General features: G+C 43.2%; 1 protein-coding gene across 5 annotated transcripts in view; it reads right to left on the bottom strand.

Annotated features, from left to right (window-relative positions):
- Nucleotides 1–13,141, bottom strand: part of EIF2AK4 (eukaryotic translation initiation factor 2 alpha kinase 4) — a 119,499-nt gene that overhangs the window by 88,270 nt on the left and 18,088 nt on the right. For 2 of the 5 annotated variants that reach the window (XM_062205609.1, XM_062205610.1), the window contains exons 3-6: nt 12,680–12,782; nt 4,755–4,907; nt 1,746–1,826; nt 1,244–1,392 (exon numbers count right to left, since the gene is read on the bottom strand). In XM_062205609.1, coding sequence (XP_062061593.1) covers nt 1,244–1,392; nt 1,746–1,826; nt 4,755–4,907; nt 12,680–12,782 — 486 coding nt within the window. Of the gene's footprint in view, nt 1–1,243; nt 1,393–1,745; nt 1,827–2,233; nt 2,247–4,754; nt 4,908–12,679; nt 12,783–13,141 lie in introns of those variants that run through there. The other 3 variants (XM_062205611.1, XM_062205613.1, XM_062205612.1) reach the window with 3 other exon arrangements.

Here is a 13,141-nt window from a genome sequence, read left to right as displayed (position 1 = left end):
CCCCTGTGGGTGGCAGGGGCCCAGACACTAGGGACATCTTCCATTGCTTTTCCTAGGCACATTAGCATTAGTGGAGCAGCTGGGACTTGAACCAGTACCCAGATGGGATGCCAGTACTGTAGGCTGGGGCTTTAATCCGCTGTGCCACAGTGTTGGCCCCGACATTTTATTTCTTAACCAAAAAAGCATGTAAACTAAATTCAAGAAGGAATCATTCTTGGGGCAGGCGCTGTGGTGTAGCAGGTAAAGCTGCCACCTTCAGTGCCAGCATCCCATATGGGCGCAGGTTCAAGTCCCAGCTGTTCCACATCTGATCCAGCTCTCTGCTATGGCCTGGGAAATCAGTAGAAGACGGCCCAAGTCCTTGGGCCCCTTCACCCAAATGGGAGAACCAAAAGAAGCTCCTGGCTCTTGGCTTCAGATCGGCACAGCTCCGGCCACTGTGGCCATCTGGGGAGTCTTGACCAATGGATGAAAGACCACCCCCCCCCCCCGCCTCTCCTTTTCTCTCTGTGTACACTTTGGGAGACACAGGTGATGGCTCAAGTAGTTGGGTACCTACTACCCACCTGGTAGATGTGGATTGAGTTCTTAGCTCCCAGCTTTGGTTTAGCCTAGTTCTGGCAATTGTGGGCATTTGGGGAGAGAACCAACAAATGAGAGCTCTGTCCTTCAGTCTGTTTACCTCTCAAAGAAATATTAAAAATTAAAAAAAAAAAAAACAAAAAAAACCATGGGACAGGCGCTGTGGCGTAGTGGGTAAAGCCGCTCCTGCAGTGTCGGCATCCCATATGGGTGCCAGTTCGAGTCCTGGCTGCTCCACTTCCGATCCAGCTCTCTGCTATGGCCTGGGAAAGCAGTAGAAAATGGCCCAAGTCCTTGGGCTCCTGCACCTGCGTGGGAGACCAGGAAGAAGCTCCTTGCTCCTAGCTTAGGATTGGCACAGTTCCGGCCATTGTGGCAAATTGGGGAGTGAAACAGCAGATGGAAGACCTCTCTCTCTCTGCCTCTCCTTCTCTCTGTGTACCTCTGACTTTCAAATAAATAAATAATCTTTAAAAAACAATAACAACAACAAAGTCTATATATCTTGATATTTTAGTTGGCCTCAAGATATACAGACTTTGAAAAAGTTACAAAGACTCTATCAAAGTTACCTTAAAACTCCATCAAATTTCACTACAAGTTGTTTTAATCCTGCTACATCTTTCATCTTCCCAGATGAGAAATCCCAGGGACGTACCTGGACCTCCCTGAGGAGTTGGCCCGATGTTTACCATTCCCTACAAAGTCTGGAGAACCTCCATGTAGAAGGGCAGCTGTTCTGTGTCCTCCTGGGTCTTTCCTGGAGGTGTGATTTTGGTTTGACAAACTAGCAATTTCCAAACGTTCCTGAATAAGACAAGTAAAATCTACTTTAGATCTCAGTCATAAAGGAAACGTCATTGTAAATTTGGTTTAGAAAGCAAATCTTATTTAAGTCAAAGGTTTATAAGTGTAATAACATTGAATTTGACTTAAAAATTTAATGCACAAATATGAATTGGATTAAGAACTGATATCCAGGTTAGAGTTTCAAGAGAATGTGAATTTATAAATGAAATGCTTGGGATCTTGGAATCTCTGTGAAAAGTTAAGAACTTCGGAACATTGGTGAAAAGGGAACAGTAAGAGGGGCTGGAACAGTAGAAGGGGTAACCAAAGAAAAGTAAGTTACTTTAGTATAGCAAAATTTATAAGAGTACCTGCTTAGCTATTTCCTTCCTTTTTTTCTCTTCTTTTATCTCTTCTTTCCTTCTCTGAATCTCATGAAGGATTTCACGTTGCTGAAATAAAGCAAACAGCCATCAAATGCCAATCTGTGAAACCTATACAACATCTAAATTCTGGAAACAAAGAAAATCTGATGAATTCCTGCAGTCCATTTGTTTTTATCAGAATTCTTATCTAATAGGCATTTCCATCTACACAGGTTTTAAGACTGTGTGGGGAAGGCTATTTACTTTCCATGCTACAGGTTCCCGTGTAGAGGGACTTCTACTACGACACTGTTGGGCTCTCACTTTCCCCATTCTTGTCTCAGTCCTCCTCTTTGCCGAGTTCCCATCTGCAGAAAGCCTGTGCACTCGTGCCTGTCCTGCACCTTGCAGTCTAGGGCTGGCTTTGCAGAGGCAGTCTGAGCTGTCCTCAATGCCTGGGGCTGGGGCGGTGATGGCCCAGGCACCACACGCACCTGCCACAGACCTTCATCCACATTCTCCAGTCAGATTTCTCAGCATTAAAACTGGTGTTTTGATCTCCATCCATTTTTAATAAGTCCCCTAAAATTCCAGAATGTAAATATCAAAACTCCAAGAAACTCACCAAAAATGATAACAGCAATAATACAAAACATAAAAACGTACCCCTACACTATAGGCCAACTATTGCAGTATACCAAAGCAACACTGTTAGCTGAACATTCACTATCTTCTAATAAAGACATGCTTTTTTAAAAGCAGTGACAGCAATAGGAATTATTAACTCTAAATGCTAATCAGGTTCTGCAATTTAAACAGGAGATAAGCAGTAACAAAATGAATGAAGAGGAAGTACTAAAATAAGCACGGGATAAAAAAAGTGCAGTAGAAAAAATACAACAAAACCAAACAAAAAGCCAGGCATAAGAACTCAAGAAAAGGCAGGTGGTATAAGCGTAGTGGGTTAAGCTGCTGTTTAGGTGCCAGCTCACGTCCTGGCTGCTCTACCTCTGATCCAGCTCTCTGCTAAATGTGCCTGGGAAAGCAGTGGAGAATGGCCCAAGTGCTTGGGTCCCTGTACCCATGTGAGAGACTCAAACAAGCTCTTGCCTCCTGGCTTTGGCCTGGCCCAGCCCTGGCCATTGCAGTCATTTGGGGAGTAAACTAGTAGATGGAAGATCACTCTGTGTCTCTCTGTAACTCTTTCAAATAAATAAATAAATCTTAAAAAAAAAAAAAAAAACTCAAGGAAAAAATCAGGGCGGGGAGGACTTTTAAAAGTAACTATAAGAAATAGTAGTATCTAAAGAAAGAAAACTAGAAAGCTTCAGCGAGGGGTAAAAATGAATGCAGAAACAGACCTAGGTAGGAAGCCTGAGTTCTGTCAGCTGACAATTCTTCCTATATGAGTATGTGGCGAGTGTAATTTCAGTCAAAATTAAACTCCAGAGTGTCTCTTTGTTTTGACTTCAGCAACCCTACAGTTCATCTGTAGGAATAAAGGGGTGAGAAGAGCTGTGAAAAAAACAATGGGAGATAAAGGGCTAAAGAAGGGTGGGATTGTGGCCGGGCACTGTGGCACAGCAGGTTAATGCCCTGGCCTGCAGTGCCGGCATCCCATGTGGGTGCCAGTTCGAGACCCAGCTGCTCCACTTCCGATCCAGCTCTCTGCTATGGCCTGGGAAAGCAGTGGAAGATTTCCCACTCCTTGGGCCCCCGCACCGGTGTGGGAGACCCGGAAGAAACTCCTGGCTCCTGGCTTCGGATTGGTGCAGCTCCGGTCGTTGCGGCCAATTGGGGAGTGAACCATCGGATGGAAGACCTCTCTCCCTCCGCCCCCCCGTGCCTCTCCTCTGTGTAACTCTGACTTTCAAATAAAATAAAATAAATCTAAAAAAAAAAAGATGGGTGGGGTTGACTTGTCAGATATTAAACCATTATACAGATATAGTAATTCAAAGAATGTAGTGGAGACTTAAGAAAAAAAAAAAAAACAGATATTAGAACCTAGTATAGGAAAATAGTTAACATATACCTTAAAAGAAGTATTATGAATCACATAATTCACATAATAAAGAATGGTTATTTAATGAATGTATTAGGAAAATGTTCAGGAAAAAATAACTTAAGTTTCTTGTTTACAATCTGCACCAAAAAATAAGTTCCTCAATAAGTTGAATAAAGGCCTACATAGAAAAAAAAAAGTTGAACTCAAGAAGGAAATTTAGAGGTATATTATCTTTGATTTAAAGGATTTAAAAAATAAGACAGGAGTTTATACCCTTATGAAACAGATTAAAGAAAACATACAAATCGTTAGTGATCATAAAAAAAAACAGTTTTTTTTTTTTTAATCCCTGGGTTTTGCTACTCATTTAGATATGAGAGACTTGCTGTGAATAAGAAACAGCCTCCCAAACTCAGTGCTTTTCTGAGCAGCTGGATAAGCTCAGAAAGACCACAGGAAGCTTGGTCAAACAGCCTCCTTTCTCTTTTCTTTTTGTTTTAGGACCTGGATTAAGGGTTTAAGGGACAGCACTGATGCATGCTATAAGGAACCATCATAGTATTTCTCTTAGGGTGTCATCTCACAAAAATCCATTTTTCCTTTTCTTTTTTAATTAATTGAGGCAAAGAGAAACAAACACACACACACAAAGCTCCAATCCACTTGTTCTCTACAAATGCCTGCAACAGCTGAGGCTGGGCCAGGCCAAAGCTGGAAGTTCAGGACTGAATCTAGGTCTCCCAGGTGGGTGGCAAGGACCCGATGACTTGGTGCTTCCTAGGGCGTGCATTCGCAAGCGCAGCTGGAGCCAGGAGTCAGGACTTGAACCCAGGCACTCTGATATGGGGTGTGGCTGCCTTAACTACTAGGCCAACTTCTGCCCCAGAACCCACATTTCTTGAATCAAATGCTGAGCAAATTTAAAGACAAATTTGTAGGCAGAGAGAGAGAAACACAGAAGCTTGCATTCTGCAGTCTGGCGAGCCACATAGCCAACGGTGTCTCACCTCCTCCTCCTCCTTCCGCTTTGCCTCCAGCAGCCTCTGTTGCTCCTCCTGTGCCCGCCTCTCCAGCATTTCTTCATGGAAAGACTTGGGTGGGGGCTTGTTATGCTCACTCAGAAATGACTGCACATGGTAGGCCAGTTCAAATATCATCACCTAGACATGCAAACAAAAATCAACTACAGGTGATCAGATAACAGGGAGACAGGACCCCAGGAGGAGAGGTCTGAGAACAGTAAAACAAGCTGGTGGTCAGAGACCAGCTTACAATGCCATCATTCACTTCAATACAGCATGTTCCTGAATTAGGTATATGATGCAACCACAGCAGGAAGAAGCCTTTAAAGATCTCATTGCAATGTGCTACTATCAAAATAAGTCACTAACTATAAAAGTAAAAAGGCTTCACTTTTTTGTGGTAGGTCTATTCAACTTACTGTCATTTTCTACATAATAAATCCAATAAAATAATTTCTGTATAAATAAGTCTGATAAAATAGTTAAGACTGCATGAAAGCAAGATACCTTCCCAAACTAGAAGACCAATGGACGGGGCCAGTGCTGTGGCACACTAGGTTAATCCTCTGCCTGCGGCGCTGGCATCCCATGTGAGTGCCGGTTCTGGTCCTAGTTGTTCCTCTTCCAGTCCAGCTCTCTGCTGTGGCCTGGGATAGCAGTAGAAGATGGCCCAAGTGCTTGGGCCCCTGCACCCGCATGGGAGACCGGGAAGAAGCTCCTGGCTCCTGGCTTCAGATTGGCGCAGCTACGGCCATTGCAGCCATTTGGGGAGTGAACCAACGGAAGGAAGACCTTTCTCTCTGTCTCTCTCTCTCACTGTCTGTAACTCTACCTGTCAAATAAATAAATAAAATCTTAACAAAAAAGAAAACCAATGGACATGATGACAGTGGAGCACAGAATATTCACTGCTAACAACTGAGCTTTCATCTGTCCACACAGCACTCACTATCTCCCTGTTGGTAATGGGCCAGTAGGGGATGATCAGTCCTCAGGAAGTATTTCATTTCCACTTAGGGAAACATTCACAGATGAATCAGGAGGAAAAGACCACCCCCCCCCCACCCCATCCCCGCCAAACACACACCTTAGGTACTCCTTTATGTGAACACAGGAAGCCACCTTCCCCTAGCCCTAGGAGCCATAAATCGCCCTGGGTTGGTAAATAAATGCAACAAAGGTTTCTGAGACCGCACACTGGCTGATAATCAAACCCCAAAGAGGTAAAAGAGTGCCAAGCTCTTTTGGCAGAGTCCTTTCTTTATTACAGTGAGGCAATCTGAAAATTATTTCAACTGCATGTTTAAAAGTTTCCAGAGGCTGAACAGAGTGGTAAACAGTAACAGAAGTCATAGCACCTAAAAAAGCAGCATGAGCTCCCCTGGTACCCTACCTTTCAGGGGCTAAGCACAAAGAAACCAAGGCTGTTGCACCAGGAGCATATTCTGACTTAGAGCTGAGAGATACCAGTAGAGTCTGAGAGGCAAATTATTTCTTCTAAGAAAAGCTCTTCTAAGGAAAGCTGAGCAAAACAGGCAGTTTCTCTTCTGTTAAAGAGAAACAAAGGCAGGCATAGTGTGCAGGGTTTCTTTCACTGATCTATTTAATTCATCAGTGTTTTCTATACAAGTAAATCTGACAAAATTTACAGGCCAGATGGAAAGAACCACCACTTCCTAAAGTGCCTCTTGCCTCCCGCTCTCCCCACACCGCAGGGTTCACTGTCTAGCCTCACTCCTCTGCTCAAATCTCATCTCACTGGCCTCTCCCGACCTCCTGACATAAAATCACACCACACCACCACCTCTGGAAGCACTCACTGGGATTTTTCTTCACAGAAGCTGTGACTGCCTGCTTGGTCGTAGTTATATGACTGGTTTCCATCTGTTCCCATCACAGCACGGTCTAATGGTTTGCTTAGTGCGGTTTCCCAGTGCTAGAACAGTGGCTGCTATGCAGCAGACACCAGTAAGTATTTGTTGAATGAACTAATGAATAGGCTGTCTGCTAATTAAAATATAATAGACTCCAGGGGGTACATGTAAGTTTACTTTTATATGACTGATAAAGAGCTGAATGATTAAAAATCATTCAGGAGCAATTGGAAGTACCTAAAGACAAGTTGTTTCTGAGTATCTACTCCTATTAAAGTAATTAAATGATTCATTATTTTAAAAGTCAGATATCAGTAAATACCATACCATAATGAATCCTTAAGCCACATTTTAGCACATAATTATACTCTCTTCTACTTAAAAATAAAAACAATTCCTTTTGGGGCCAGCACTGTGGCATAGTAGGTTAAGCCTCCGCCTGTGGTGCCAGAATCCCATATGGACACCAGTTAGTGTCCCGGCTGCTCCAGCTCTCTGCTATGGCCTGGGAAAGCAGTAGAAGATGCCCAAATCCTTGGGCCCCTGCACCTATGTGGGGGACCCAGAAGAAGCTCCTGGCCTTTGGCTTCAGATTGGCTAAGCTCTGGCTGTTGTGGCCATTTGGGGAGTGAACCATTGGATGGAAGACCTCTCTGTGTCTCTCCTCTCTGTCTGTAACTTTGCCTCTCAAATAAATAAATCTTTAAAAAAAATCCTCTTTTTAAATCATGTATATTTTTAGACTTTCCAGTACTTTAGACTTAATAGAAATAAATTTTAGGCAAAGAAGCAGCATGATTTGCATGGTGCACTCATGTTTAATATCCTTTCAAATCTCATTACATGCAAATGCTTCAGATGTAGTTTGTTTTCACATGTTTTTAATAATTATGGCAGAATATTTACCTTTCTTTTTTTTGACAGGCAGATTAAGACAGTGAGAGAAAGACAGAGAGAAAGGCCCTCCCTCTGCTGGTTCACCCCCCAAATGGCTGCTATAGCCGGCGCGCTGTGCCAATCCGAAGCCAGGAGCCAGGTGCTTCTCCTGGTCTCCCATGGGGTGCAGGGCCCAAGCACTTGGGCCATCCTCCACTGCACTCCCAGGCCACAGCAGAGAGCTGGCCTGGAAGAGAAGCAACTGGGACAGAATTCAGTGCACCAACCAGAGTGCCAGTGCCGCAGTCGAACGATTAGCCTAGTGAGCCATGGTGCCAGCCAGAATACTTACCATTTTAACCAGTAAGTGTACATTCAGTCATGTTAAGTACATTCACACTGCTCTGCAACCATCTCCAGCGTTTATTTCCCAGACTTTTTCATCTTCTCTATTAAACAACTCTTTGTTTTCTCGTCCGGCTCTGGCAACCACCATGCTGCCTTCTGTCTCTGTGAATGTGGGCACTCTGAGTAACGCTTCTAAATGGACTCTTACAGCATTTGTCTTTTTGTGACCAGCTTGTTTTACTTAGTGTAGTGTCCTCAAGGTTCATCCACATTGCAGCTCATTTTATTTATCCATTCATCTGTTGATGGACACTTGGGCTATTTCCACTTTGGTGAGTAAAGCTGCCATAAACATTGGTGGACAAAATTATCATGTCTTTAATGCTTATTTTATTCATTTTTATTTACTTGAAAGGCAGTGACAAAGAGGAAGAGAGAGAATCTTTCATCTGCTGGTTCATTTCCCAAATGTCCACCATCTAGGGCTGGGCCAGGCTGAAGCCAGGAGCCCGGAGCCAGGAACTCCATCTGAGTCTCTTATATGGGTGGCAGGGACTCAAGTCCTTGAGCTATCATCTGCTGCCTCTCAGGTGCTTTTACAGGAAGTTGGATCTAAAGTGGACGAAGGACTGGTCTGGACCCCAGGCACTCCTATATGGGATGTGGCATTCCAAGCTGTGGTTTAACCCACTAAGCCACAACATCTGCCTCTATCATGTCTTTAACAACTATTTACATTCCTTCTAACAGCAAGGATGCATTCCTAAGTACTTTCCAGGAATGAAGGAAAAATCAAGACATTCTCAGATAAAGGGAAGCTAAGGCAATGTGGTACCCATAGACCTATCCTGAAAGAATGACAAAAGAAATTTCCCAGGAGGGAAATTTGAAATTTAAGGAAGGAAGGAAAGAGAATACATAAGCAAAAGTATCAGTAAATATATTTTATTTCTTTTGAGTTTTCGAAACTATGTTTGTGTGGATCTATTTCTGGGCTCTTTGTTCTGTTTTACTAATCTGTTGAGCCTATCCCTCAGCCAGTTTTTTTTTTTTTTTTAACATTTTACTTATTTGAGAGGCAGAGTTATAGACAGTGAGAGGGAGAGACAGAAAGGTCTTCTATCTGCTGGTTCACTCCCCAAATGGCCGCAATGGCTGGAGCTGTGCCAATCCGAAGCCAGGAGCCAGGTGCTTCTTCCAGGTCTCCCATGTGAGTGCAGGGGCCCAAGCACTTGGGCCATCTTCTACTGCTTTTCCAGGCCACAGAAGAGAGCTGGATCAGAAGAGGAGCAGCCAGGACTAGAATTGGCACCCTTACGGGATGCCGGTGCCGCAGGCAGAGACTTAGTCCACTACGCCACAGCACTGGCCCCACCATACAGTTTTATGTATACATCATATACTACAACTATATGATGAGTCTTGAATTTAAGTAGGTTAATTCCTCCTACTTTATTCTTTTTTTAAAGTTAGGTGTTTCCAGTTTTGGTTTTAATTTTCAGGTCTGTTGGATTAGCGTCTAGGATATATAGAGAACATGCCAAACTCAACAGTAAGAAAAGGAAAGTATTCAATACAAATATGAGTAAAGATATGGGGACATTTCACAGTAGAAGATATACAAATTGCATGTAGCATGTAAAAGATGTCCAAAATGATTAGCCATCAGCAAATTGAAAAATAAAGCCACAATAAGCTTTCACCACACATAAGTATTAGTCAGATTCTCTAGAGAACCAGAACAAATAGGCTATGCATATGTAATTTATTGGCAAATCCCCAACTGTGGCATAGACTGGCAGACTGGACACCCAGGGAAGAACTAATGTTATAGTTCAAGTCTGAAGGCTGCTTTCTGGTAGGATTCCCCACTTTGCAGGGGAGGTGACTTTTTTTTTTTTTTTTTTAATTTATTTTGACAGGCAGAGTGGACAGTGAGAGAGACAGAGAGAAAGGTCTTCCTTTTCCGTTGGTTCACCCTCCAATGGACGCTGTGACTGGCGCGCTGTGGCTGGCGCACCGCGCTGATCCAAAGCCAGGAGTCAGGTGCTTCTCCTGGTCTCCCATGGAGTGCAGGGCCCAAGCACTTGAGCCATCCTCCACTGCCTTCCCGGGCCACAGCAGAGAGCTGGCCTGGAAGAGGGGCAACTGGGACAGAATCCGGCGCCCCGACTGGGACTAGAACCCAGTGTGCCGGCGCCGCAAGGCGGAGGATTAGCCTGTTGAGCCATGGCGCTGGCCCCTTTTTTTTTTTTTTAAAAGATTTATTTATTTATTTGAAAGAGCAACAGAGAGAGAGAGAGAGAGAGAGAGGTCTTCCATCTGCTGGTTTACTCCCCAGATGGCTGCCATGGGCAGGACTGGGTTAGGTCAAAGCCAGGAGCCAGGAGTTTCTTTTGGTTCTCCTACATGGACCATTTGGGCTATCTTCTGCTGCTTTTCCCAGGCCATTAGCAGGGAGGTGGACTGGAAGTGTAGCAGCTTTTACATGAGCTGGCACCCACATGGGATGCCAGTGTCACAAGCAGGAGGTTTACCTGCTACGCCACAATCCCGGCCCTGGGAGGTCAGTCCTGCTCTATTAAGGCCTACAACTGACTGGAAGCAGTCCCACATTAGGGAAGATAATTTGCTTACCTCAGTGTCTACTGATTTAAATGTTAATCTCATTTAAAATACAACTTCACAGAAACATCTACAATAATGTTTGGTCAAATATCTGGGTATCATGGTCTAGCTAAAGATAACATGTAGAATTAACTACCCTGGGGCTGGCACTGTAGCAGAGTGGGTAAAGCCACTGCCTGCAATGCCGGCATTCCATATGAGCCTTGGTTCAAGACCTGGCTGCCCCACTTTGATCCAGCTCTCTGCTATGGCCTGGGAAAGCAGAGGAAGATGGTCCAAGTGCTTGGGACTCTGCACCCACATGGGAAACCCAAAAGAAACTCCTGGCTCCTGGCTTTGTGTTGGTCCAGCTCCACCCATTGCAGACATTTGGGGAGTGAACCAGTGGATGTAAGACCTCTCTCTCTCTCTCTCTCTCTCTCTCTGCCTCTACTTCTCTGTAACTCTGTCTTTCAAGTGAATAAATGAATCTTTAAAAAAAATTAACTACCCTAACCATCCTTTAGAGCAGCTAAAATCAAACAGTGGCACTATCAAATGATGGCAATGTGAAGAAACTGTATCACTGACATATGCTGGTGGGAATGTTAATTAGTTCACCAAGTCTTCTTCGTTCTTCTCTCTTTTTTTTGGGGGTGGGGGTGGGGGTAGTTTCTTAAAAAAAAAAAAACTAAACATGCAACTACTACATATCTATAATTGCACTCTTGGGTATTTATTCCAGAGAAATGAAAGCTTATTTTGCAAAACAAACAAACCTGTATATGAACATTTATAGCAGCGTTTTTGTTGTGGCCCCAAACTGGAAACCACCTACATGTCTTTTACCTGGTGAATGGTTCAATCACCAGTGCTGCACTTAGACCACGGAATACTACTTAGCAATAAAAAGTAGCAGCCGCTGGTTCTGCAGCAACCCAGATGAATCCCTAGAGAATGAAGCTGCTTGAAAAAACCAATCCCAAAAAGTTACATACGGAATGATCCCACCATATCATATCCTTGAAGTGACAAAATTACAGAAACGAAGAAGAAATGAGTGGTTGCCGGGTATGAAGGAGAGGGTGGAGTCAGACCATCTCCTGCATCAACATTGGTATCCTGATTATGATTTTGTACTACAGTGTCGCAAAAACGTTACCACGAAGGTAGGGGGCAAACTGATTAAAGGATACCAATGAGCTTTCTATCTTATTTCTTAAAACTGCATGTAAATTTAAATGATCTTAAAACAGAAAGTTTAATATTAAATAAAGAAAAAATTTGAATCACAAGATACGAATCCAGGAAATTAGCATTTCTCTGTAGCTGAATTTTTAATACAACTCTGTGTTATTTTTCACTTAGATATTGGAGTCCCAATGCACAAAAAAGAATTTTGGAATAATTCCCAAGGCCTAGTTTTTTTTTTTTTTTAAACCCAGGCTATTCTGAAATCATTTTCTATACCCATTAACCACTAAAGTTCTTGGAAACAGCAATATAAGTGGACAAAATTTTAATAGCTGAGAGGCACCTCACAGATTCATTGTGAGTCACTGTGGTATGGAATGCAAGTGAAATTGTTCCATTATGTCATGTAAAGTGAAAGCTGCTTTCGGTATCTTTAATAGAGGCATTGGTCCAGCCTAAGGAAAACAAAAGAATACTCTGCTCCCATAAGTCACCTAGTCTTGCCATCCAGAGAAAGTTTGCCACCCAAAGGAAAATTCATACACACAAGTAGATCCTGACGTTCAGGAATTAGGGCTGAATGCAGTGTGAACACCCAGGTACAGAAGAGATACTGAAGGGGTACAGTATGCTGATAATCACTGAGAAGGAAGACAGTAAGCTCTCCTGCTATCCAAAGGGGAGAGGTCAAAGTTTGGTTAGAAATTGCTTGTCCGCAAACATTTTCCAATAAAAGGTTTGAGTCAAGTTCAGATCATGATGACAGTTCTAAAGTTTGAAAAAAGTTGACATCATGGTTTTCAGAAAAATTCTTAAGCAGCAAATAGCACCATCTATCTACATAATCTACAACTTGTAACTCATAATCCTATAAATTAACAATAGAAATCACAATGTTTCCTTTTGTAGAAGCCAATGACAAACACCACATTCTAGGCAGGAGGAAAAATGCTGGTGAGCAGGATGGAGATGTTTACTGTACTCAGCCAATCCCAGTTTAAAGACTCTCACCTCCCCACAGTGTTTTTTTGCCAGTTCTTCCAGGCGGGATTTTAGCAAATTAACACTTTCATTTGAAAGACCTTTGGCATTCTTTAGCTCTATTTCAGGAACTCTGGGGAAACAAAACAGAGAGAAGTTACTCCAGAAAGTATAGTCTGTCTGTATGAAGATCTGCTAAGTTCCAGGCACACTCAGAACCTACAGATTCTATACAGACCTCTCTCTCACACGTGATACTCTTCATGCTACCAGCAATGCTTCCCTGAATCTCAAACTATTCCAGTAACTCCAGGTGACACTGTACTCACCAGACCCTATGGGGAAGAAATAGGTAGCAGTCTGGTCAGGGCTGCCAGGATCCCAGCTTCCCAGGATGACACAGACTTGCCTGGTTTGCGTGGGATCTCCCTAATTTCTCTCCTGTTTCAGCTTTATGACTTAAGATTTCACATCACTTCTATTGTTTCTGAT

Source organism: Lepus europaeus, chromosome 11, assembly GCF_033115175.1.
Source record: "Lepus europaeus isolate LE1 chromosome 11, mLepTim1.pri, whole genome shotgun sequence".
NCBI classification, from domain to species: Eukaryota; Metazoa; Chordata; class Mammalia; order Lagomorpha; family Leporidae; genus Lepus; species Lepus europaeus.
This window is presented reverse-complemented; position numbering and strand designations above follow the sequence as displayed.